The 27,572-nt window shown below is 39.7% G+C and overlaps 1 protein-coding gene and 1 long non-coding RNA gene across 14 annotated transcripts in view; one reads left to right on the forward strand and one right to left on the reverse strand.

Annotated features, from left to right (window-relative positions):
- Positions 1–14,514, reverse strand: part of TCERG1 (transcription elongation regulator 1) — a 59,842-nt gene extending 45,328 nt beyond the window's left edge. For 6 of the 13 annotated variants that reach the window (XR_004477200.2, XM_049708038.1, XM_049708037.1 and 3 more), the window contains exons 1-5: positions 14,364–14,513; positions 8,207–8,432; positions 5,732–5,884; positions 4,221–4,680; positions 3,791–3,910 (exon numbers count right to left, since the gene is read on the reverse strand). Coding sequence is in view for 12 of the 13 variants with exons in the window: in XM_049708038.1 (XP_049563995.1) it covers positions 3,791–3,910; positions 4,221–4,680; positions 5,732–5,884; positions 8,207–8,432; positions 14,364–14,422 (1,018 nt within the window). In the remaining variant the exon portion in view is untranslated. Of the gene's footprint in view, positions 1–3,790; positions 3,911–4,220; positions 4,681–5,731; positions 5,885–8,206; positions 8,433–14,363 lie in introns of all 13 variants that reach the window. The other 7 variants (XM_049708039.1, XM_004280398.3, XM_033406852.2 and 4 more) reach the window with 2 other exon arrangements.
- LOC125964011 (uncharacterized) lies at positions 14,422–27,531 on the forward strand. Its single transcript, XR_007476503.1, has 3 exons — positions 14,422–14,699; positions 26,088–26,244; positions 27,071–27,531. It is a non-coding gene; the product is annotated as an uncharacterized LOC125964011 (long non-coding RNA).
- The last annotated feature ends 41 nt before the right edge of the window (positions 27,532–27,572 follow it).

Here is a 27,572-nt window from a genome sequence, read left to right on the forward strand (position 1 = left end):
GGCCCATTCCATGCACTGCAAGGAATTTATAACAAGGTCTCTGTCTTCCAAGAAGCTTGAAAACAGTTAAATGAAACATAAACAATAACTAAAACACAAAGTGAAATGGGATAAATGTATAGGAGTGTAACTCAAGACCCAAAGACCATTTCTTACTGTGAGACAGTACAGAAAATTTTATACTGTGGTGATAGGCCTTGAAAGATTAGGATTTCAACAAGGAAAATGACAAAGTGAAAGGAGTAAATAAGCAAGTGGTGAGAAAAGTGAGTAAAAGCAAAGAGTAGGGGACAACAAGGTATTGTTTAGAAAACAGAAGACAAGCAGTCAACTAGTAAAACACTAGGCATACCAACAGAACCAGTGAGTTACAGCTGGAAAGGCAGGCCAGAGGCATAAAGTGGGAGGCCTTGAACAGACGACTAAGGAGTCAGCACTTGACTGGGTAGGGAAAGGGAAGAACTTATGTAAACGTAGAGAAATGATCTAAAAGAATGAACACCAAAACGTATGTGTACACCTTTTACTTTTTACTACACATGCTTCGTTAGAGTTTGATTTTTTTTATAAGAATGCATTCACACGTTATTTATGTGACTTCATGAATGTAAAAGGGATGTGGGGGAGGTAGAATGAAGGCTTCTGTATGGAAGAGTAACAATCACTGTTCATTTGATGAATTAACCTGGCGGATGCATAGGAAGAAAAGGAAGAACAGAGGTGGGAAAATCAATTTCAACGTATCTGGAGTTGTCCAAGCAAGGAAGAACAGAGAGAAAAAGGTATGCAATAACTAATGACTGACTGGATATGAACAAATGGAGTCAAAAACGACTTGGGTTTCTCTATAATTATTTCAAAATAAAAAGGTAAAAAAAGAAAAAAAATAACTCAGGTTTCCAGTGTGAGAGACCAGTAAAATGTGAAATTCAGGATAATTTGGTTCTGCTAATATGTTATTTTTAAATATCAAAAATAAAACATTTTATCCCTAGTAATCACACTTTGTGACCCCCAAAATATATAAAATTCATATTTCCTTTTTTTTAAGTTGTTCTCAAATATTACAAAACATTTTTTATTTATTCACAACCCATCTAGTTTCAAAACAAAATTCATTTTCATAATTCATTGGTAACTAATACTTCATCTTTATCTTGATATAAAGAAAAATGCCAAACTTTACCTATACTGGAATAAGAATGAAATTTATCAAATTAAATAAAACAGTGCTTTCCTAATCTTTATGCCAATTTTATTCTAAGGGAAAGCACACTGTTTAATGCAAACCACCCAATAATCCAACTGAAAAAATTTCTCACTGTCTTTCCTTCAGCTCCTAACAATGAAAAACTCACTTAGGCTGGGAAGATGTCAGCAATTTCATACTTGTTAATGAGGGACTCACCTTGGCTAAATAGACAGCAGGGCCAAACAAGTATCTTCAGGGGCCCAGGAATGAATTGGTGGTCTAGCATAGACCTAGCCTTAGGGTACAGTATCATATTAATATAATTTTATAACAGTATGAAAAATACAAATTACATGCAACATTTGCCCAGTCCCATACATATACCATTTAGCATTTGTAATCTACTGCAATGGCTGAATATATATCAAGTTATTCTTCCCAACTTCCCTGAGGAGGAGGATTTCATCAGCATTTTTCACAAAACTTGCATAGGATAAAATGAGCTTATGCTCAACTGAGGTTAAAATATAAATTCCTTAATTTTTAGTTCAATTTACCCACAGGTTTATACTGCAGTTCACAGAATTACATTTTTAAAAAATCATGGTAATAGTATTTAGTAATATTGGCTAAACTCACAATACAAAGTACTGAGTCAGGAAAATAAAATGAGTTACAAAGGCATCAAATTTCAGGGGGAAAGGAACACGAAATGGAGATGGCAAAAAGTATTCACTCAACCTATTCCTCTTGCTGACACAGGATTTTCTGAATTTGATTAGTTGCCATGCGTCATGAGAGAAAAGGGACAAAGGCAACAAAAGAATTAACTGGGAAGCTGGGAGAATGGTTAGCTAGGACTTTAGAGCAGGTAAATTCCTACTAACTCCATTTGCTAAAATAACTAGTGTAACACTTGATCTCAAAATATACTACTAATCCAGCCTCAGATCTTAACTAAAAAAGACAAGTGACTATCTCTAAGAGATGGAGAAATATTAAGACTGATAACACTTCTTGACACTCAATCAAGCGAAATAAAAACAGCTATCAGGAATACTCAGAAAGACATCAAAATTGATGTTTAAAGGCTGTAAAAAGAACAAGATTTTGCTATTCTGTTCTTAGAATAAAGGCCTCCCTATCACTGAAGGGTAGTACAAAAAATGAAAAACAGGAATTCTGAATAGAATGGTTGGTAATGGACAAGATACCTATGGGCCTACTGATAGACCACTCCGATATGGAAATGAAATACAAAGAGAACAGTTAAAAGTTTTTGGCTACCCACCTCCCTTAAAACAAAGTACTACTATTTTTCCTTCCGAAGAGGCAGGGAATAAAACAGAAGCAACACAGAGCCTCCACATAGAACCACACTGCTTTTAATTAATCTCCTTCTCCCATCACCACAAGTACCCCATAAAAACTGACTGTTTTCTGCCTTGCCCCACAGGTTTTAGAAGCATTTGCCTATAAAAAGGCAAAGACCTTCAACCAACTAGCTAGTATCACTGTTAATCTGTATTTTCAGAATTCAACTTAGCTACAAGAGACCTGGTAAAGCATTATTTACATCTTCCTATTAAGTACATTTTCTCCCAAGCCCTCTAAAAAATATCAAATAGGGCCTTTAAAAAAACTGTCTCCATATCACAGGTACCTTACTTCTTCGGTTACTACGCACATCAGTAAAATAAAATCAAATTTGAATTTAAATTCAGTAGGATGACTAAATTTCTCTCATGTACATATTTCTTACAAGGTAATATACACTAATAATTCCCTAGTCCCTGAAGCTACTGGGGGAGAGAAGAGAGACAGTTTTTTTTTTTTAAAATTCTCTCCCATTATCCAGGTAGCAAAATAATCTAAATTATAATCGCCTTGTAGGGATAATTATGTATCTTCATGCCAGTATCATAATAAATAATCCAATAAATAAAATTATGTAAATATTTGGGGGCTCAATCTCAGCCTGTAGAAAAAGCAGCAGCATACTTATATCAAAAAAAAAAAAAGAACAAAATAAAATCCAGAACTAGTAGCATAAATATTAATGACAATCTTTCAAGCAAATTAATATTCTTCTCTCCTCATCCCTGAAATCTATTAATTGTCTCTCATCTTTATAAAAAAGATGTAACCTTTGGGCCTCTGTGTCTTCATACCTGAAAATTCTCTTACCTTTCGAACTGCTTCTAACACAATTCCACATTTCATCTGCCTGCATCCCATTCTGGGACCCATCTACCTCTAAACAAGGTTACTGAAAAGTTCCTAAGTTTCCCTGATTTCAACACTACCCAGAGAACGAGTGCCATAAAAATCTTCCAGAATACTGCATTCATATAGACCGCCTAGCGCCTGCCTGCCTCATCCATTTGCCTTGTTCTTAAAACTCTTCATAACCTGGTCTCTTATTCAATATATTAACCAATATAAATCCTCCCACCTAACAATTCATAAACTACATTTATCCTCATTTCCTGACCTACGTTTCCCACTACCTGAAACACCTCTCTGAAACTTTGAACCTATTCAAATCCTATCACACATCCTTTATGATAAACCTCAATACCCATGTAGTCCACTCACTTGTCTCTCCGTTTTCTTGAATTCTTATATCTTCTATTTTCGCTGCATAACTTTGCACGCTATTCTCTAATTGTTTCACATGCATTATTCTTGCCTCCTCAATTAGAAAAACTGGAAACTCTGCAAGATAGGGGCAGGGGCCAAGACTTACACTTATTCTGCAAACCCCACATCACCCAGCATTACTGTTGGCCAAGTTGAATAGCTAACTCTACACTTCCCCAGTTTAGCTTCATGAATTTCAACTGGGCAAATAATTTCTTCTACTAATGTAAATTTCTGTTCTTTTTAGCCAAAAGTCTTAATGTCAAAAACATATTTTAAATAACATCAAGGATAATACCTAAAACACTAGGATCATTTTGGAATGCATTCCCACTTGTCCATTTCTCTAGCCCCTAAATGAAAACACATGCTGACTAGTACTCACTTGATACTGTCTGCGAAACTGAAGAGGCAGTTGTTGTGGTAGAAGTGGTAGAGGATGGGGTTGATGATGACGTTGAAGTGGATACCGCAGGTGCTGGGCTACTGGTCGTAGGGGTGGAAGCTCCCACTGCTTGTGCTTGCACTTGCGCCTGCACCTGGACCTGGGCCTGGGCCTGGGCCTGGGCCTGGGCCTGGGCCTGGGCCTGAGCCTGAGCCTGAGCCTGAGCCTGTGCCTGTGCCTGTGCCTGCGCCTGCGCTTGTGCCTGGGCCTGCGCTTGCGCTTGAGCTTGAGCTTGAGCTTGTGCCTGTGCCTGTGCCTGTGCCTGCGCCTGGGCCTGGGCCTGGGCCTGAACCTGGGCCTGGGCTGCAAGCATAGGTGTCAGTTCTGACTGCTGAATGACCTTAACTCCATCTGGCTTGGTCCATGCAGATTCACGTGTCCGAGCATTGTAATAATAAACCTGCAGAGAAAGCAAAATCATCAGTATCAACGAATCTGTCAACTATCATTTATAAACAATAATACAACTATATTTTGTCTTAAACAGTATTAAAAAAACCTTACAAAACAGAAAGTACACCAAAATTGGCTGTTTGTATATGATGAGACTAAAGGTACTTTTTCACTCCTTTTTTCCTTCCCCCCCCCCAGTTTTCTATAATGAGCACACTATATTTTTAACACACACCAAAAAAGGAGAACCAAGGTTATATTTTGTGCACAAAGTTAACACAGCGGGCCTGAGACTGCTATCCTTAGAAAGCCCCGCCCACAATGTTGGTCCTTGGCTGGCACCTGGAAACTTAGATTTCAGGAGGGTTCCCATCATTCCCTAACTGATAAGAATGGCTCATTATGTTTAAACTGTTTATGCAAACAATGCAGTTTATGCTGAATACATGCCTTCCTTCTGGGAGTCTGGAATGTGGTATGTGCTGGGCAGATGTTGCCAGATATAGGACCAGTCCCCAATGAAAACCCTCGACTCCTCAGCTCAGGAGAGCTTTCCCAGCAGACAACACTTCACCTGTGTGTTCACAATGCCAAGTCGCAGGAATTAAACACATTCTATACGATTCCACTGAAAGGACTCCGGAAAGCTTGTGCGTGGTTGCTCCAGACTGCAGCCCATGCACCTCCTTCTCTTTGCTGGTTTTGCTTTGTATCTTTTCTCTGTAATTAGTCTTAGCTGCAAATACAACTACATGCTGAGTCTTGTGAGTTCTCCAAGCAAACACTAAACCTGAGGGCTGTTTTGGGGACCCAAGGAACATATTTAAAATACAGGCTTCCAGAATCATAGGCAAACCTAGGTAAGTGCTCCAGGCCACCTTATGTCTGTGCATAAGTCCAATCCAGTGAGGCTTTCCAGGACTCCTGCCCCACCCTGGCTTACCCAAGGCTCATTCCTAATTGGCAAAGATATAGTCACTGATCTCAATCTGCCAGAACTCCTGTTTTACTCTTCTGTTACTAAGAAGCTAACAACCTAAATACATTTTATAATTTACCTTCCCATCTGGAGTTTTATTTTCAACCCATATCTCCTCAGTAGGAGGCAGCGCTGGAGTACCAGGAGCAGTCACAGGAGGCATTCCTGGTGGAAACATCATACCCGGTGGAGGAGGCATGGTTCCCATGGGTGGAGGCATGAAAGGTGGTCTCTGTTAATTCACAAGAAGTAATGTCACTTGTGTTTATCTTTTTTCCTTCAAATTATTACTAAATTCTACCCAAAAGTAAAGCACTGTAAGAGAAACTAGTTTTATAGTCAATTCAGATACATTTATCTAGGTTATGTAAGAGAAGTTTCTCTGTAATAAAAATGATTACTAAATAGACCAGAAAGAAGTACATCAAAATACTAATAGGGCTTCCCTGGTGGCGCAGTGGTTGAGAGTCCGCCTGCTGATGCAGGAGACACAAGTTTGTGCCCCGGTCCGGGAAGATCCCACATGCCGTGGAGCAGCTGGGCCCGTGAGCCACGGCCGCTGAGCCTGCGTGTCCGGAGCCTGTGCTCCGCTACGGGAGAGGCCACACCAGTGAGAGGCCCACGTACCGCAAAAAAACAAAAAAGTACTAACAATAGTCATCTCTGGGTTATAGCATTATGGGTGAGTTTTGCTTTGTTCTTTATACCCTAACTGCCTATTTCATACATTGGGCACTAGATTACTTTCAAAAGAAAAAAACTGATTCTTATTTACAAATAACATAGCAATAACTAAAAAGGAAAAACCAGATATACCTAACCCTTTGTTCTCTTTTCCTACAAGAAAAAAAAAAAATTAGCCAGGAAAATGGCTAATTTAAATGAGAATTTAAATGGTATATATTATAGTTAAAAAAAACAACAACTCCTGGAACCATTCATTACTGATTCAACACTATCTGATAATTCCTTCAACGACTGCTGACCCAAGCCAAGATCCTGAACCAAACAATTTAACTGTAACTGCTATATCTTACTCACCAAACCAGAAAAGAGGTCTGCCATTTTGAAAACAGATTTTGAACAGGGATTAAAAGATTTCCTCTATAATCTACAAGTAACATTAGAATTCAATTATCCAAAGCATCTTAATCTGGATAATGGAATTGACATTATGCTAATAATGTGCAACTGTATTTCATTTTCCTAAAAATGTTTTCTTTTCCATACTCCAGTCTTTCTGGATTCAGCTCGCTGTCTTTCAAGCATCAGCACACAGGCCCATGTTCTATAAAATATCTACCCCAAATATATCTCATGCACCAGGAGCTGGAAATCACTTGGATTTACTGTAAAACCACACAATCATCCATCAAGACCAAGAAAAGCATCACAACATTAGAAAGTATCCCATTATAACATCTGATATACTTCCATTAGAGGGTTACATTAATCCATTACATTTTATAATATTCTGCAAGGACTTTAACTATTAAAGGCACAAAGTAGAATAAATTCACATGTAACAAGTTATACCAGTCAGTAGGTCAAAAAGTTACTTCCTATTCTAATCCTGAAGAAAACATAAAACCATTTAACAATTTGTTTAAGGGGGTGGGGGAAAGGGGGGCTGCTCATTACTAGGAAGGCAACAAAATTACTAAGCAAAGTATTAAAACCTGGTGTTTCTTCCATAAATATAACCCTATTGAAACAGAGTTAACATCATTTAAACAGTAGCTCATTATCTCTTTCTATTTTTAGTAAGTTCATTCTTGATTATCCAAGCTAACAGAAGGGAGATGATACTACTGCATTTATTTCGTTTCAGAATGGTACAGGCTGAATAAACTAAGAAAACATAGAAACATACTCAGTCAAAAAGAATATAATCTCAAAAGTAGATATTTTTGAGAGTTGATACCTTCATAACCTCATTTCAGACAATAACTGGGTCTATTTACACTAAAGAGGGATATATGCCTCAGGTTAAAACACCACAAAAGTTTTTATTTAAAGAAATCCCACAACAATTCCATTTCTAAAATTGTAAGATAACCGTATTTTTTTTCTGGGGAAGGAAAAAAATCCAAATATTGTGCTTACAAAATGTGTTTGTTGTCACTTTCTAGATTCTATACTAGGCATCATTTCTGGGGAGAACTGCTCAGGAATATACATACATATATATTTAAGTTTACCTGCAATATGTATCACTGAAAACAAATTTCCCCTACTCTATACATAAGATTTCAAACTTCATTTCCCATAAAGAAGATGGATTACTAAAGACAATTTTCAGAGACTAAGGCAGGTTAGAACTACCCTATTCAATCCTAACTTAACACATTTTTCTATCACCATATACATTTCCAGTCTGAATTTCCATACTAATTATTGTTACCAGTGCTTTTAGAGCAACACATTAATATAAGGATGTTCTCTTTAGTTCCCATTTTCCTATAAAACCAAGAACACAGGTTTTAAAGGCAAAACCCATATATAATATTGACACTAATGCCAACAAAGAAACAGCTATCTCTATATTCTTTACCTGGAGGTGTGGAGGGCCCATAGGTGGAGGAATCCCTCCTGGGGGAGGCATTGGTGGCATATTAGGATCAAAAGGAGGACGTCCAAATGGGGGCCGAGGTGGTGGAGGAGGGCCTCGCATCATACCAAAAGGTGGAGGAGGTCGCATGAGAGGTGGTGGGCCTCGCATCACTGCATTTGGTGGGGGAGCTGGGCCTCGGAACCTCAAGGCCTGCTGTTGAGCCATCCTGTGTGGGAAAGCCATGAATAAATTTTTCTTTCTCAACGTAACAAAAATGTAGCTACTAATCTCTAATTACATCAAATTTTTAAAGCCCTTAAGAGCAAGTAGAGTTGGAAAGTCATATTGTACACTGCAAAAGAGTGCATCAGTAAGAATGATCAATGGACACCAAATTTAGGAGGAAATTTAGATGAGGGAGGTTATTTGGATAGTCTTAAAGTATCTTCCCACGTATTTCTTACAGTTGCAAAGAAGGATGAACAAAACACCTATGCAATAGAGAAACTGACCTAATGTGACTGAGAGGGACACAACATCACCTATTCCAGGCAAGAATGCATAACCTCAATCTAATAAGGAGCTATTCGACAAACACAAAATGAAGAATGTTCTCTTAGAAAGGGGGCAGCAGGGAGTATACTCTTCAGAAATGTTGCTGTTATACAAAAAAGACAAAGGAAGGCTGTGGAAATGTTCTAGATTAAAGAGGCCAAAGAGACATGACAACACAATACCAACTCTAGACAGAATCCTAAACTAGAGAGAAGAAATGCTATAAAGGACATAATGGATTAATAGACAACACTGGAATACGGACAACAGATTAAAGTATTTTATCAACGCAAATTTACATTGATGCCTGTGCTGTAGTTAAGTAAGAAAAGATCTCTACCCTCAGAAAATAAATACTCAAGTATTTAGGGGTAAAGAGCCGCGTGTGTGTGTGTGTGTGTGTGTGTGTGTGTGTGTGTGTGTGTGTGTGTGTGTGTGTGTGTGTGTGTGTGTATTTAGGGGTAAAGGGCCATGGGGTGTGTGTGTGTGTGTGTGTGTGTGTATTTAGGGGTAAAGGGCCATGGGGTGTGTGTGTGTGTGTGTGTGTGTATCCTACCCTCAAATGGCTCAGAGAAACAGAGAGCATGTATGTGACAAGTAATAAAGCAGAACAGGTAAAATATTAACACTAAGCATACTATTTGTTTTTGAAACTTTTTGGAAGTTTGAAATTACTTCCAAATACAAGGTTTTTATAGCAGGGGAGGGGAGCAGCTTAAGAGATCATTAGTATTCTCTAACTAAAGGGAAAGCCCTCTGTACACTGCACCCCACCCCACCCTTCAATCTCTAGCTAAACACCCTATTTTCTCCATGGCACTCAAGCACATAAGCAATATCACGTAAGATGGCATTATCTATCTCCTCTCATAAGTGCTTTTTTAAAAAAATTATTAACTCTAACAAGTGCTTACTATGTGCCAGGCAGTAATCATAAGCTCTTTTTAAGTTATTTAATCATCACAGCAACCCTGAGATAGATTTTATCAAACTCATTTTACAGATTAAGGTGCACAAAAGTAAGATAACTTGCCCAAGGCCACACAGCTGGTTCAGTGGTAAAGCCAGAATTCAAACACAGGTGAATGGCTCTTAAATGCTATACCATGCTTTCTATCTAAGCCCCTTTTGAGCAACAACTGTCTGTCCTGTTCACCTTTATATCCCCAGCACATAGTTATGCCTGCCCATAGTAAGGCTCAATAAGTATTTGCTGAATGTACCATTGAACACCTAGGTAACTGTATCTTACAAATAGGGTATATAGAATGTTAAAAAAATCTTTACTATAATTTGCCAGTCAATTTACTGAGCACTTATCACAGTCTTCCCAGTAGCTATGATAAATCTCTCCATTATACATGAAATTTACATTTCAGTGCTCAAGAGAAGATTAACAATTATATTCCTCATGTACATTTGATGGTAATCATTCTTATACTCTCTCCTCACCAGGCTCTTCCAACTTTCCTACACTTTTCAATCCTGTGCTTAAGACTACCCCCGTTTCAATGTTCTCTAAGTTTTCCACATCGTAATTCAATTCTGACACAAAAAATCCTAATAAAGAACCAATTTGCCTTCTAGGAGAGCACTAGGATTGTAAACACATCCAGAACTACCATACCAAATATATTTCACCAAATCTGCAAATGATCCTACACTCAATGTTAGAAAGTATGAGTTTAAAAGTGATTGCAAAAAGAATAATCAGTCTTTTTCAAATTATATGCACTCCCAAAAGACAGATGGTCACTGTTATTGAAGCAATGTCTTAACCTTTAGGGCAGGAAAAAACTTAACCACCAAGAAAAGATATTCCATTTCAGCCTTCAGTTAACAATGTATCTTAATCTAAGATTTCCTGAATCTGCCTCTTCCTTTTCAAAAAATCTATACTATTTCTCTCTTTAGAATTTCACACTTCCTAGTTATAACTTGAAGTTAAGCATTTTAGGTTCTAAAAGCATGAAGAGTCAAATCAGGGCTCTGCCTTTTGTTGTCAGGCTGCTCACATTTTTTCTGAGCCTGAATATACTCACATGTAAATGAGCGGGGAGCGGGGTGGGGGGGGAATAGAAATAAAACCTCTCTGTTCAATGAGATAATCCCCATGAAACATTTAGGATAGTACCTGGTACACAGTAAACTATTTTAACTATCATTACTTTCATTCCCCCACAAACCTAGCATAGTGCTCTACCTGAAAAGCACTTGGTGGCCAATTTGACTAGATGGCTTTCAAAGTCTGCCATGAAAATGGTGGCAAAATTCGCATAATTTCCTCTATCGACAGCCTCAAGTTGCCATTTTCTGATGTCAGATATGTATAGCACATGTGCTGAGCTCTTTATATACACTGCTTCATCACAACAACCTCACCAGACCTGCACTGAGGATTAAATGTGCTAATAAAGAACTTGGAACAGCACCCAGCACATTAAGTATTAGCTATTATTGCTGTTGCTGTAACATCAGTATAGTAAGAGTATTAATAAAATACTAATAATTTAGTAAAATACTAAAATTACTGTTAAACGGTTTTAATATTAGTAGTGTTAACTATTACTATAATTATTATTAGCAGGCTCTACATAACCTGGCCCTTGCTGACCTCTCTACAGACTCTAGTCTTTCTGATCAACTACCTGATTACCCTGAAGCCTCTGCAGTTGTTCCCTCTGCCTGGCATGCTTTTCCCCAGATCTTTATATAACTGACTCACTCTTCAGTCTCAGCTCAAAGTTCACCTTAAACTCCTTTCTCACCCTAGTCTCTCCCAGGCCCTCTCTATTTCATTACCCAATTTGAGTTTACAATTATGGTAAATGCTATGAAAAAAACATCTCACGTATTTGTTTACTTTTGTATTATCTCTACCCACTAGTACATAGTTTCTCCTTATTATAGTGATGCATCTCAGTGTCCAGGATGGTAGTGTTCAATTATTGTTTTAATAATGATAGTGAACCCTGGGTACTTCCTATATACCTGGTACGGTTATAGGGACATTATTTGTACTAAAGTCTTTCAATCCTAACAACAACCCAATGAGATAAGTTTGGCACCATTTTTACAGAGGAAACTATGGCACAGAAAAAGAACTTGTTTATGGTAGTTAGTCAGTGGTAACACCAACATATTCTTATTCCCATTATACAGCTGAGGAAATTTAGACTGCCAAGTACCTTATCATAAGTCATAAAGCATTAATAAGTAAATATAGGCCTTGGGTAAACGATCTATACAAATATAACTCTAAATCTTAATGACCCTCAACCATAAAGGAATAGAAAGGCATTTGGAACTCCAAATAAATTCTGTCTATTGTAGGTTATTTGCATTCCTACCACTTTCAATCTTTAGGAAAACAGAAGCCTACTTGCATGAACAGAAACCCAAAAAATTTTTTTACAAGAACAAATGTATTTCCCTAGAAGTACTAAATCCAGATATGCAATCTTCCCAATGGTGAAGACAAGTCTGCAAATACTTTAATATAACAGGAAGAGCAAAAATTTTTTAAATGCTGATATATGGCAGGCAAATTAAAAGGAAGACTAGTGAGGAGACCTAGGTTTTAATCCAGACCCTGCCAATACCTCGGTGACCCTGTGTAAGTCTCTTCACATTTGCAGGCTGATTTCCTCATTTGATGTGGTTAGTTTGGAATTTAGATCAATCTTAATTAGCATGGAAGGTCCCTGAGGAAAAAGGTTTTTAGTCTGGTTCAAGACTCTACTGCCAGCACCTAGGTCAGTGACTCTCACACTGCACACACTTAATTAATGTGGGTCCACTACACGGACCATCTCTAAATCTCCTCTATTCATTTATTTACAATATATATACACTGAACACCTTATTCTTCAGGCACTATGATAGTGACACACCATGACATGCGTTCAGAATACAAATACAAAAATTAAGCCCCAATTTCTGCCATCAGAGGCCACAAGAACAACTAATTTCTCTTAAACCATGACAAATGTTAAAATAAAAGTCTACAATATGCTCTGGAAGGAACTTCCAACCCAACAGGCTAAGGTATAAAACATTTCCAACAGAACACCTAATTTAAAGTCCTATTCAAATCAGTTTTGCAACAATGTCTAGACTACTATTAAAGTCTAAAAGGCTACTCATTGTAAAACTGAAGAAAAATACTCTCTAAAACGCAAAGTAATGTTCCCAAATAAACCTGTAAGACTAGTAACCTTCTCTTAAGGTCAGAATCAGGAATGAACCTTTCATCACGAAAACTGAACGACCCTGGCAATGCACTTTGATCACTCATTACTGAAGTGTACACGTGGGGTTTAAAGGATTTGAGATACATCCCTGAAATAAGACTTTATTCCTACCAGAGTAAGAATTTTTGTGACCATTCAGAATCTAAAAAACATGACTTTTTCTTTTTCCCTGAAAACTTAAGTAACAATACCCGTTTTCCTTATACAATTTCATCTGGTGCTCTAGACAATACTAGAGTCCTCATAACTTATTCTGCGCTTTTTCATTCTCAAAGACTGACAGTGGCACAATTCAGAATGGGAGCTGAACATCTGACATGACATTTTTCCCACCCAGAAACATTAAAAAAAAAAAAAAGTATCAAATACACGCAAAGCTCAGTACCTCGTTTTCCTTAAAAACCACTGACTAAAGATTTTTCTCTCCAAGACACTTAATTACAAATTCCAGAGGCAGGGAAAAAACCAAGGCAAGAAAGGTCACTGCCATCCTTAGGGCGATGGCGTGAGCAGACAAACGGAAGAGGAATGGAAGACTGCACCGAGTCTGGCTGCCTGGGTTCAAGCCACTTCCTGGAGCCACGATTCCACCAAACCGAGCCGGTTCTACTTCCCCAACCTCTACGAGGCTCAGTTTCCTCACCTGTACGATGGGCAAGTCACTTAACTGAAGATGGCTCTTGCACTGGGGCCTGCAAAATGATAACAGCAACTACTCCAAAGGATGGGTGTGAGGATCACAAGAGACAAGTCTAAGGAAAGGGTCCTCTGGCCCCTGGAAGCACCTAACAAACGGCTGCTGCTATTGTTACTACTCACAAATACGGGGTAAGAAACCAAAGGATACGAGAAAGGAAGGCCGCACGAAGTTAATGAAAAGCAAGCAACGTGGGGAAGAAGGAACAGGGCAGACGTGGGGACCCCAAAGGGCGCCGGAGGGCGTGGAGAAGACCGAGCCGGGGAGTTGGCTGAGGCGTGGAAGGCTTCCGGGAGGAAAACTGGGCCCCCGCCGGCGTCGCGCCGGGAGCAAGGCTGAGGCGGCCCGCGCCTGAGGCGGGGCCCCAAAGCGGGAACGCCGGGTCCGGCCCAAGGGCCGCAGGCCGCGAAGGGCGCCGGGGCCCCGCGAAAACCGCAGGAAGCGCCCCGAGAACGTGCAGGAGGCCGCGACCCAGTCCCGGCCCGGCTCCCTCATTCAAGCCGCCTTCCCTTCCCCCTTCTCCAATCCCATGCGGTCCTGACCCCCAGCCGCTGCGCGTCTTCGGCCCACCCTCCACCCCGGCCCTCCGCGCGGCGGGCCGAGCCCCTGGGACGCCGGAGCGCCAAGATGTAAGGTAGAGCAGCGCCCTTACCTGAGCTCCCCCGGGTTGAATCGCTCACCGTCCCCCCCGTCCCCGCCACGCTCCGCCATTACAGAGGGCCGCGTTCTTCCACCCGCCGCCTCAGCGTTCCCTATTGGCCGGGCGGATCATCAATCTCGCGCGAGAGAGGCGGAGATAGCAGAGATCTGTGAAATGACTGGTCAGACTTTCTATCAATCCTCGAGCTGAGGATGGTATCTGCCTTATTATTGGTGAAAGGGCCCGCCGACTTTGAAAGCGGTATGGAGACAGCCAGTTGATTGGTCGCTCGGAGGCTTTATGGTAAACGAGACTTCAGCAATGGGGAACTGCCGGCGCCCTCTCGCGGTAAGTGAAACTGGGTCCTCCCACGTACTCCTCGGCCTGCGGTAGCCACGTGTCTGCCGGCTTCCAGAAAAGTCAGTTGTGGAGCCATATTGGCCTCATACTGGACATATTGGCTCGGGTGGAGACCATTTCCATTGCGTGAGCCAATCAAAAATCGACCTGGGTCGCCGGTAAACCAATCACAGAGTTGCTGTGGAAATGAGCCATTTCCCAGCTTTTCAGAATCAGGAGTCTTAAGGCACCACTGGATTATACCCGTGTTATTAAATAATATATTACTAACTACAAGAATACCTCAAATTGTATTAAATAATTAGTCGCAGGCTAAGAAGTGTTGTAAGTTGCTGTATTAAGTAAGTTGCAGGAGGCAAGCCTCAGGCAATTTACAGTTTAAACCATCTGTCCTTCAATTTCAAAATACACTTGTCTGAAATTAGCATACCCTGATACCCAGAAGGAATTCTGAATATTTATTTGTCTTTTTATTAAAAAAACAAAACAAAACAAAACTTTAGGCACTGGAGTTTCAAAGTCATGATGAAGATGAATTCTACCATTAAGGAACTCGAAATATTAAACTAATAATAGATATATTTTACTCAGACCTAAGCATATATACCAAGCACTGTCCTAATTACTTTCCATGTATTATCTGTTTTAGGCCTCATAAAAAGGCCTTATAAGAGGTGAGTACTATGAATAGCCACAGTTTGTAGATGAGACTGAGGCAGAGAGAAGTTAAGTAACTTGGCCAAGTTTACACAGCTAATAAATGGCAGAGCCTGGCCTTAAACCTGAGACAGTATATCAGCAAATCTCCATTGCTAAACACCGTGATCCAAGAAAAACTGAAAACATACATGTACACAAAAACTTGTACAAAAATATTCATAGCAGCATTATTCATAATAGCTAAAATGTCCAAGCAATTGGTGAATCGATTTAAAAATATGGTGTATTTATACAAAGGGATATTATTCAGCCATAAAAAATAATGAAGTACTGATACATGCTACAACATGGATGAACCTTGAAAACGTTATGCTAGGTGAAAGAAGCCAGACACCAAAGGCTACATATCATATTGAGGCAAGAGATAGGTGGGCCCCCTGCAGGGTAAACAACTGGAGTTTCTGTCCACAGGGAACGAACTCCAGTTGCTTACCCTGGGCAGGGTGGGTGGCCAACTATGTCCTGCCTCAATCTTGGCTGATAGAGTTGTGCCCTCGTGGTAGTTTACAATCACTTATGTGGGGTATTTCTTCCGGGTTTTCTTTGGCCAATCATTTTGACTTGCCTGGTTCAGAGTCCGTAATTGGTATATCTCAGGATCTTCCCATGTGTGTGCGTGCATCTCTCAGTCAAGATGGATTCCAGCAAAGAGGCCTATGGGTATACTTGATATCATTCCCCTTTTGACCTCCAAGGAGCTTTCTAGTCGAGAAGGTCTCCTTGACTTCAAAAATGAGAAATATGTGGTCTCTTATCTTTTATCTGGGCAGGGCCCAGCCTCCTCTCTCAATTGTCCTGCTGTTGATATTTTGGAGTTTCTGTTCACAGGGAACGAACTCCAATTGCTAACCCTGGGGGGGCCCATCTACCTCCTGCCTCAATATGATTCCATTTAATGAAGTAGCCAGAATAGGCAAGTCCATAGAGATGGAAAGTAGATTTCCAGGATGGGGGTGGGGAGTGACTGCTAATGGGTATGGGATTTCTTTTTGGATGATAAAAATATTCTAAAATTAGAAAGCGGTGATGATTGCACAATTTGGTGACTATACTAAAACCTGTTGAATGGTACACTTTAAAGAGTGAATTTTATTGTATGTGAATTACAGTATTTCAATAAGTACCATGCTATACTGAATGCCAGTTAAATATTCAAAATCAACGAAGTATGATAAAATGTGATAAAGGCTGAACACAGTTCTGACCATGATCGTTTGGAAAAAGGAAAGTATGGTTAAAATTCCACTAAATACGTAACATTTGAACAAACTGGAGCTTGAATGAGAGTGATGGTTAGATCCCTTTTTCAACACAAGCATGTATCTCCAAGTCCTGGCAAACTATTCCAAAAATAATACTTATATAGATGGCTCAAGACAGACTAATCCCCACTGCTGGAAAACAAAACGAAACAAAGAAAACCCACCTCAAAATGGATACCTTACAGAAAGATAGTCACTGGCATATTATAAAAGATGACAACAAACTGTCAGTTTGAATGGATAGAAGAATGCCTTGTGGGGCAGACATATATACATATGTAGACGTATCACACGTATTAGATATAGAGATAGAGATAGATATAATTCGATAAATATAATTAGATAGATATAGATAGATATAAAATCATTTCATTGCTTCACTACTATAGTTTACTCACATAAACATGTCCTTGAAATTCAGGTATTTTACACTCAATAGTTATTAAAAACATAATGCAAATATGAGCTGTGTCTTCAGTGAACCATTTGATTAAATCAATGTAAAAAAAGAATTAAAGAAATTCAGTGAATCTTTTAAGAAACCAAATAGACTTCCTGTAGTCAAAGCTTGATAACTCTTAAGATACTACAGATGGGCATAGCTGTACAGAACAGAAAATCAAATACCATCTTTGCCCAATTGGCAGCAACTGAGTTATAGATCCTAACATTTAGTATATCAAAGTGAACTGAAGAGGCAGTGTTGGCTCAAAACTGATTAATATCATCAGGGCTCTAAGTCTTTGTTATGAAGTCACTCTTCAGAAGTGACTCTTGAGAAGTGTTTCCAACGCTGAGTCAGTTTTTTTTTTCTTAATAACTACCATTTTTGAACACTTACCTTAAGCCCATGGTAGGTACTTTGCATACACTATTTTTAATCCCCTGCAGGGCAGGCATACTGTCCCCATTTTACATATGGGGACACTGAGCCGCAGGGGTAAGACTCACCCAAGGTTGTATTGATAGAATCTGCTTCTGAGTTCACTCACATGATTGTTGGCATATGTCACTTCCTCGTGGGTTGTTAGACTGAGGACATACCACATGGGTCTCTTCATGGGGCTGATGACAACATGGCAGTTTGCTTCTCCCAGCATGAGCAATCTAAGAAAGAGAGGAAGAGAGAGAGACAGAGGGAGAATACCCAAGATGGAAGCCACAGACATTTTGTAACCTAATATTAGAGTGAAATTCCATCACTTCTGCCCATACTCTATTCATTAAAGCAAGTCAATACATCCAGCCCACACTTAAGGGGAGCGGATTGCACAAGAGCTGAATACCAGGAGGTGGGATCACTGGGGGCCATCTCACCTACCACACTTCCTTTCAGGTCTCAACTTACACAATTACTTCCTCCAGGAAGCATTCTTCAGAGAGAAAATCTGACCGCTAGCCACCCCCATCTAGGTAATTTCCCCTATCATATTCTCCTATAGCACACAAGATGCCTTTGTAACATTCCAAGCACTTGTTACTACCTATTGTAACATTGAGCATTATGGGTATAATGTGTTTTACATATTTTACCTTATTTCTTTTCCTGTCAACTCACTTTATTGTTTTTAATTCTGAAGTATTTTAAAGTAAATTATAAACATCATGACATTCCATCCTTCAATACATCAGTATTTATCTCTTTTTAAAAATCCCATAGTTTTCTACAGATCAAAAATAACATTTTCACTTCTAACATAATTAGCAGTAATACCAAATCCATATTCAAATTTCCCCAACTGTCGCTAAAATGTCCTTTTCAACTGGTTTGTTCTGATCCAATCAGGATCCAATTCAGAACCATACAATGCATCTGGCTGCTATGTCACTTAAGACCCTTTTAACCTAGAACAGTCCGTTTTTTCATGACACTGACTTGCTGAAGATCCCAGACCAGTTCCACCTTTTGGATCTGTCTGATTGATTCCTCTAACCCTTGTATTTTTTATAAGTTAGAAGTTAGATCTGAAGACTTGATCAGATATAAATTGAACATTTTTATCAAGAGGACTTCGTAAGTAGTACTGTGTATTTCAGTTACCTCATACCAGGAGACACATGAATATCTAAATTTCCCACCCTTAATCACTGACATTGGGTTAAGGTTATGACAGCTCAATCCTTACATTGTAATCAGAATGTTATCTGCACTATTAATGATTACTTTTGGACAACAGTCATAAACCAAGACCATCTCCAGCAAAATTGAACAAATGGTCACCCTACCTATCCACCATGACCTAATGGTTTAATGATTTTATCTTTTCCTGAATCAATACTTTCCTTAGGGCAAGCAAAATAATGATTTTCTAATTACATGTTACTTTCTACATTTACTAGCTAACAATTCTTCTGTAAATTAGAGATTTCCTTCAACAACAGGGGCTATTGCCCCCAAATACAGTTTCTATGCTAAAAGTGGATAAATGCTTAGTCCTTCCCCTTCATTTATTAACTTTCAAAATAAAATGATGGTTTGATAGTCATCTCAACTGGGAACAGATTCCTTTTTTCTGACTTCTTTAAGTATTATTACGGACACACGGGTTTTCAGTTATTCAATCCATTTCAATTAGCTACAATCAATAATTTTTGATGCTAGAATTTTCATACATTATCCATTTTCTTTTCACAACAATCATCTAGGTAAGGTAACATCACTGTCTCTTTTACATATCAAGAAACTGAGACAAAGAGAAGTTAGGTAACTAAGAAATTTACTAAGGTGGCTCAGATTATAACTTCAATGTGCAGTTGAATACAGACTCCAAGAGAGTAGGAATGCATTCATGTTTTTTAATCAGGTTCTCCTGAATATAGCTCAGTGCCATTTAATAAATAAGTCAATGAGTAAATTAGTTAATGATTATCATTTCTAGTTGACACCAAAAAAAAATTCTAATACCTACTAAAGACTTTCGGATAAAATAATATCTGGGATTAGCTTCAAAATAAACAAGAATGGGGAGCAGCAAGGTCAGGGAGAGAATGTGAGGGGAGGGCAGCAGGTTATAGATGAAAAAAGGTTGACTATACCTTTATAACTGTTGAAGCTGGGTGATGGGGAGATGAGGGTTTATGATACTATCCTCTCTACTTTTTTAATATTGAAATCATCCATTCATAGAGAAAATATTCTAAGCCCTTGAAACATTCAACTATAGGAAGCTGCCTAAAAGTACTTAAACTGATACACAGCAAAATGTGTCTGCTTACATTGTTAGTTTTTAGTTGGACAGTCGATGAGAAAGTAAAGGAGATGATATGAGGTACCCCAACACACGTAAAGAGTAAAAACATCTTCATAAGGGAGATTAAGGTAACAAAAATCTCATGTTTGACTCCTTAAAAATTGAGATATAATTAACTCGTTTGACCTTTTGTTGGAAAGCCAACAATGCTGTATGCTTTTTTTTTTAATGCCAAAACTTGTAGAAAATCTGATGACTACAAAAGGAAGGGGAAAAGAAACTTGTGAATCTGTCTTCTAGAAGAAAAGATATCTTCAAGAGAAGGACTTATCCAAGTTGACCAAATTGAGAAGCCAGATAAAAAGACACCAGGTCACAAAACACACTGGGGTACAAATAGATATCCATTTACAACCTTGTTTGCAAATAAACATGAAAGGAATGAGGAAAACAGGAAATTACCATTAGAACACCACAGTAATCATTGCTGCAGGCAAGATCTACTGATGAGTGCTAAAATGAGTGGGTGAAACTTTAAGGAGAAACAGGATATTGCATTACTCAAAGTATCTCCACCCCAAATTTATAAATCACTGTGGTGGTTTTAACATATGTCCACAAGTTCTTTGGTAGTCCTCCCTTCAGAAGGTGGAGTTAAGTCCCCTCTCCTTGAGTGTAAATTAGACTTAGTGACCACCAGATACAGCTTACATTTGCAGTGGAGAAACCCAACAGACATCATCTTAACCAAGTGATGGAGATTAACATCTTCAGTGACAGCATGCACCCCTAATATGACATGATGAGAAGGGCTCTTCACCTCTGTGCTATTCTTCCGCAAAATCTGTAACCTCCATCTAAACTTGAGGAAACATTAAACAAACTCAAATTGAAGAACATTTTACAAAACACCTGATCACTATTCTTCAAAAGTGTCTAAGTCATGAAAGACAGGTAAAGACAGAAAAACTGTTTAAGGCAACAAAGGAAACATGACTGCAATGTGGGATCTTGGCTTGCATCCCGGAACCAAAAAAGGACACTAGCGGGAAAAGCCATGGAAATCTTAATACAGTGTGTAGTTTAGTTAGTATTGTACCTCTTAGGTTTGTTTGTTTGTTTGTTTTATTTTTGTCTGCGTTGGGTCTTCATTGCTGCGTGTGGGCTTTCTCTAGTTGCTGCGAGCAGGGGCTACTCTTCATTGCGGTGCACAGGCTTCTCATTGCGGTGGCTTCTCGTTGCAGAGCACAGGCTCTAGGTGCACGGGCTTCAGTAGTTGTGGCATGCGGGCTCAGTAGTTGTGGCACGTGGGCTCAGTAGTTGTGGCTCATGGGCTTAGCTGCTCCACAGCTTGTGGGATCTTTGCAGACCAGGGCTCAAACCTGTGTCCCCTGCATTGGCAGGCAGATTCTTAACCACTCTGCCACAAGGGAAGTCCCCTGTACCTCTTAGTTTTGATAAATGTACCATGGTTATGTTGACACTAAGGGAAGCTGGGTGCAGAGGATTTCAGTATTAACTTTGCAACTCTTCTGTAAATCCAAAATTATTTCAAAATAAAAAGTTTTTAAAATATGTTTTCAGCTTCCAGATAGCTAACTCTCAATGATGCCAAGTGCAGAGGGTGGAAACCACAGCCATATTGTGATGTATGCCTTATTATCCATCTATAAAATGAGAGAGTTGGACAAGATGCTCATCCAATGATCAGGGCAAGCAGTACACAGAAATGTCCCTAGTAAAGGCTCAGTTACCTGAGTGCCAAGAGAGCACCCAAGGTACCCTTGACCTTGGGAAATACGTGTGGTTAAGGATTGTACTCCTAGCTTTACTGTTCTCCAAATATATTTTCTTGGCAAAATAAGACTAGAACCAGGGACTTCCCTGATGGCACAGTGGTTAAGAATCCACCTGCCAATGCAGGGGACACGGGTTCAATCCCTCATCCAGGAAGATCCCACATGCTGTGAAGCAGCTAAGCCCGTGCACCACAACTACTGAGCCTGCACTCTACAGCCCGCAAGCCACAACTACTGAGCCCATGTGCCACAACTACTGAAGCCTGCGCACCTAGAGTCCGTGTTCCACAACAAGAGAAGCCACCACAATGAGAAGCCCGCACTCCACAACGAAGAGTAGCCCGTGCTCACCACAACTAGAGAAAGCCCACATGCAGCAACGAAGACCCAACACAGCCAATAATAAATAAATAAATATATTTATTAAAAAAAAGACTAGAACCAAAGATCCAATTTGATAAACCAGAATGCCAATTTATTTACAGAGAATTACACCTGTCAGATGAGCCAGACATTCCTATCCTCTCTGTGGGCAGAATTACAGAGCAAGCAAAATTATCAGAAAGCAGTTCAATGTGATTGGAAGCAGAACAAGGGCAGTAAGTTATTTGATTTGAATCTTTAGTGGGATTGGGTCATGATAGTCTGAAAATTCACTATTCCAAATAGAGATATACTTTCCACTTAGAGCATCTTTGCCTACTCTTGCATTGGGAAACTCTCTGTCCCACCCAAGAACCTCTTCCTTGCATATATAGCTAAGCCTACTTCTCTAGCTAAGAGGAGATTTAAAAAGAGGTGTGTTCTTTTCTGTTCCGCTCTATAGGAAGCAAACAGAAAGGAAGTCATTTTTATTATTAACATCACTGGCTGATTCAGTCAACAAACAATAAATAATTAGTGAGCTCATGAATTTGCAGTCCTTTAAGATAATTTCATGGACCTCCTGGGATCTGCAAGCCACAGGGTAGAGTACAGTACTCTGGGATGACCATCTATGTTTCGTTTCCACAATTTTTTCCCAATAGAATACCATATAATTATTTAGGCTTCCACTTATTAAATGATAATCACATTCCCTAGGATTACCCTCATTTGGATTTGTCCTAGAATAATCAACCACTCATTTGCAATCCCTTGGTTTATTAACATAAGTGTCTATACCTAAGTCCATTGTATTATATATGCATTTTACTAGTTTAACTCCAAGAAACTCTGGATTTGTTCCAAAATACTCAATGACACATTTATAATCTCTTGGTTCATTAATATAAACTGTTAATCAAATGCATTGTTTAAAGTAACTGCTATTTATCTTACTAAATTGGTGAGGCATTTCTCTTTCCTTCTTTTAGCAACAACAATTATGTCTTTCGGAGTTCATTCCAGCTCTAAAATCATACTATTAAAATTTTTCTGTTTTTCTTTTTTTTTTTGCGGTATGCGGGCCTCTCACTGCTGTGGCCTCTCCTGTTGCGGAGCACAGGCTCCGGACGCGCAGGCTCAGCGGCCATGGCTCACGGGCCCAGCCGCTCTGCGGCATGTGGGATCTTCCCGGACCGGGGCACGAACCCGTGTCCCCTGCATCGGTAGGCAGACTCTCAACCACTGCACCACCAGGGAAGTCCCAATTTTTCTGTTTTTCAAAATTAAAACAACATCATCTCAGGAATCATCACATAATGGTTATTTTTTTAATTAGGAAGTTACGGATTTTTTTTTTTTTTCGGTATGCGGGCCTCTCACTGTTGTGGCCTCTCCCGTTGCGGAGCACAGGCTCCAGACGGGCAGGTTCAGCGGCCACGGCTCACGGGCCTAGCCGCTCCACGGCATATGGGATCTTTCCAGACCGGGGCACGAACCCATGTCCCCTGCATCAGCAGGCGGACTCTCAACCATTGCGCCACCAGGGAAGCCCCGGATTTTTTTTATTTTAAGAGACGTTATGATTGAAAGTGGTGAAAGGACAGCTCTAAAAGATAACATTATTTTTAAAAGACTTTAATTAGCTAGCTAAAACAACAAATACTTTCCCTACACATAGTAAAATGAATGGGTTTACTGTCCAAGGAAGAGGTGTGTCCCTAAAGCAATCCTGGGACCCAAGGGAAAGGGTTCAAGTTGGATAAAGAGCATTCTTAGTCTTTGTTTTTTTTCATAAAAGTAATATTTAAGACTCTATTATAATGCAATTGTTTTAAATACTGTCATACACAATTTCCCCAAATTGCCAACTTGAGAAGTTACAAAAGGAGTTAATTGGAAAGCTAAAAAGAATCTTTGAGATCATCTAGTCCAACATTCTTTGCACAAATTTGATGAGGAAGCAGAGACCCTGAGAGTTTGATTATTAACTTTCTCACAGTCACATATCCAGTTAGTGGCAAAAACAGGACTAGAACCCAAGTCTTGACAACATTGTGCTTCCTCAGTTCAATTTGAAAGCTCTGTCTCTTAAAATTTACAAAACTCAACATCTGTAGTGTATCATTAAGCACCACACCAGTCTCAGGACAAAGTAAAGTAATAATTTGTTATTGCTGTAGCAATAACTCCATCTTAGAAGTTACATGAACTCCTCTCCATTACAAAAACATATCAGACCAAGTGTTCTAATTTCGAATTCAGAAGATAATTCATTTGTCGATCTGGCAAATCCATTCATTTGTCCATTTGGCAAACATTTGATGAACACTTACTGTGTGCCAGGAACTATCACAGTTGCTAAAGAAACAAGACTCTCTGTCCATGGAGTACACAGCCTAGAAGAGGAAGTAGATAAACCAAATCATAGCCATGGCAAATGACTAGTGTTGACTAAGCGATTACCACATGCAAGCATTTTATATGGAACTTCCCAGTTAAGTCCTCATGACAGTCATATGCGGCAACAATTTATCCCCACTTCACGGATGAGGTAGCTGAGAATTAGAAAGGTTCATCGAGTTGCCCAAACTCATACAGTTTAAGTGGTGTAGTCAGGTAATTCCACACTATTGCATTTGCCCTGAATCTTTATGCCATACTGCTGGGAATTCAGGCAGAAACACAGAAGCAGGGGCTCTGATTGGAGGGAAAGTCCACTGTGAAGATGGAAACTGAGGAAGCAAACAAGGACCAGGAAAGGATGCATTAAGGGATAGCATTTTGGAAGCAATTTTAGGAACTAAAGCACTGATGTACAGGGGAGTGGCAGGAGATGAACTAGAAAGGTGGGTGAGGTTATATTTATTCCATAGGTAATAAGTTTTGTGGGGTTTTTTTGCGGTACGCGGGCCTCTCATTGTTGTGGCCTCTCCTGTTGCGGAGCACAGGCTCCGGACGCACAGGCTCAGCGGCCATGGCCCACGGGTCCAGCCGCTCTGCGGCATGTGGGATCCTCCCGGACCGGGGCACGAACCCGCGTTCCCTGCATCAGCAGGCGGACCCTCAACCACTGCGCCACTAGGGAAGCCCGGTAATAAGTTTTTATTCAGGGGTTTCAAGTAGGGAAGTGACAGGATCAGATTTGCTGACTACAGTCAGTATGATGAATTAGAAAAGAGTTAAGTTTGCAGTCAGGGAGACAGTAGAAATTGTTGTGATTGACCATAATGAGACTTTGAGCTAAGACAATGACAGCAAGACTGGAGAAGAGGGGACAGGTTCAGGAACTTTTTTTTTTTTTTTCTGATTAGAAGTTATTTGATTTGAGTTGGTCAAAGACCAGAGATATGAAATGTTGCAAATACATCATCAAAGATAAGCTCTAAACAAATAGTTAAGTGTAACTGTGAATTTGTAATCTTTTATAGATTCGTCCTTATTACATGTAAGTGTGTATATATATATATGTATATAACTTTTCAGAAATATATTTTGTAAAACAGGATGGAATCACCTGTAATTAAACAAGGAGGTTGCAGGTGTGATATCAAAAGAGAAGACTTTAGAAACTTTTAGCTATTTGTCCACTTTTCTGCAAGTAGCCCTTGCTTGAAATATTGGCATATTCCATTTGGAACATACTTCTATTCTCTTTCTTCCACTCAGGTGGAAACAAAGTGAGGGGTTTTTTTGTTTTGTTTTTTCCTTTTTCTTTTTTTTTGCCGCACCCGTGCGTCTTGAGGGATCTCAGTTCCCGGACCAGGGATTGAACCCTGGCCACCGCAGTGAAAGTGCCAAATCCTAACCACTAGACCACCAGGGAACTCCCGAGGGTTCTTAAATCTCAATGAGATTATGATGATTGTTGAAACGCAAAATGGTCAGTTATACAAGCCTCAGCCCCCGAAGATCCGCGTTGCTGAAGCTAATGGCTAAGTGAAGACAATTTAAGAGAAGGGAAGGCAGCAAAGTGACACATGTTGAAGGGAAATGACTAGCTTTCATACCTAATCTATTACTTCACCCCTTATGTCAAAGGCCATGCCGACAGTCTCCCTTCGCCGGCGCTGTTTTCCGCCAGCCCTCTTTCATGCCTGACCTCGCGAGATGCACATGTGCTCTACCTCCTCCGGGGCACCTCACCTGACAGATTGCTGGTTCCCCGCACTGCCCCAGAGCAGGAGCTATTTAAAAGGTAGGATCAACAAAACTAGGTGAGTGATTGGATTTGAGTGTGGGACAGGTGGGGAATTTTAGGCCACATTAAGATTTCTAACTGGGGCAGCCTGGGTTACATAGCGATAACTTCTCCAACCTTAAAGATCAAGTATATAGTTATAGTCACAGACATAAATTCTAAATAGACTTGCTGGGTTTGGACTCTGTATCATATTCAAATTTCCTTGTTTACCAGATACTGTAGGACTTTTAGAACGAAACAGAAACAGAGGAATGTGGAAATTAAATGGTTTACCCACAGCCCAGTTACTTGCATCAGAACATCAAAACTTCATGAGATTTGAATTAGGAAGTTTCCAGAACTAACATGAAAGGTCACAGGTCCCTTTATGCAGAAGAACTTGTTAGGCCAAAGTAATCATACTAAAAAGTAAATAATAAAGCAAATTACTTTTAGTGGAATTCACTATTAGTGAAATGACACATTCATTCCTAGCCTTTCTAACTTATACATTTCTACACTTGTAAATGGAAACAGTATAACGAGACCCAGCTCCTGCCCTCAAGGAGCTTATGGTCTAGTTTAGGAAGACTAAGAAGCAAAAACTGCAGCACAGATGATAAAATTTCCAACAGGATTAGCTCAGATGCTGGGAATCCCAGAAGAGGGTAAGGAGACGCAGCCCTGCGGGCAGGGGCCCCTCCCCCCTGAGGTCAGGCCGCCTACCCTGTAGGAAGCATGTGATTGTATTAGGCACAGACAATGTGGTGAGCATTTCAGGTAGCAGCAAAGCATGGGATGGAGGAAGGACATTTTGACTCACCCCACCATTTTGTTCCAGGGGATGTTTCAATGCTGCAATACCAAGAAGTAAGCAAGCAATATCGAAGGACTGCTGCAGCTTCTCTGTCACAGGTTGCCTGGGTTTGGATCCTGGATCTGCCTTTTACCTGCTGCATAATTTGGGACAATTTATTTCCACTCCTTGTTCCAAAGTTTCCCCATCTTAAAATGGGAATAATAATTGTATCTCCGCAGAGTTTCTGTGGGGGTTAAATGAATGTAAGCCCGTTTAAAGTGTTTAGAACAGGGCTCATAGTAAGTGCTCAATAAAAATTAGCTATTACCATTTCTATAAATATAATATTTTTTCTTATTTGACCTCCTCTTGCTGTCTTTCTCCCTCATGTCTGAATCTTTCTCTCTGTTTTACCTGGCTCTCTCTGTTGCATATACTGCTCTCAATTTTCTCATAGGTTAGCTAAGTAATAAATACAAAGTATTAGTCTGATGTCCAATTCATAATGGATATTTCTGGTAAAAATAACCAATACAAATTGAAA

This window comes from Orcinus orca, chromosome 3 (assembly GCF_937001465.1).
Source record: "Orcinus orca chromosome 3, mOrcOrc1.1, whole genome shotgun sequence".
Lineage (NCBI taxonomy): Eukaryota > Metazoa > Chordata > Mammalia > Artiodactyla > Delphinidae > Orcinus > Orcinus orca.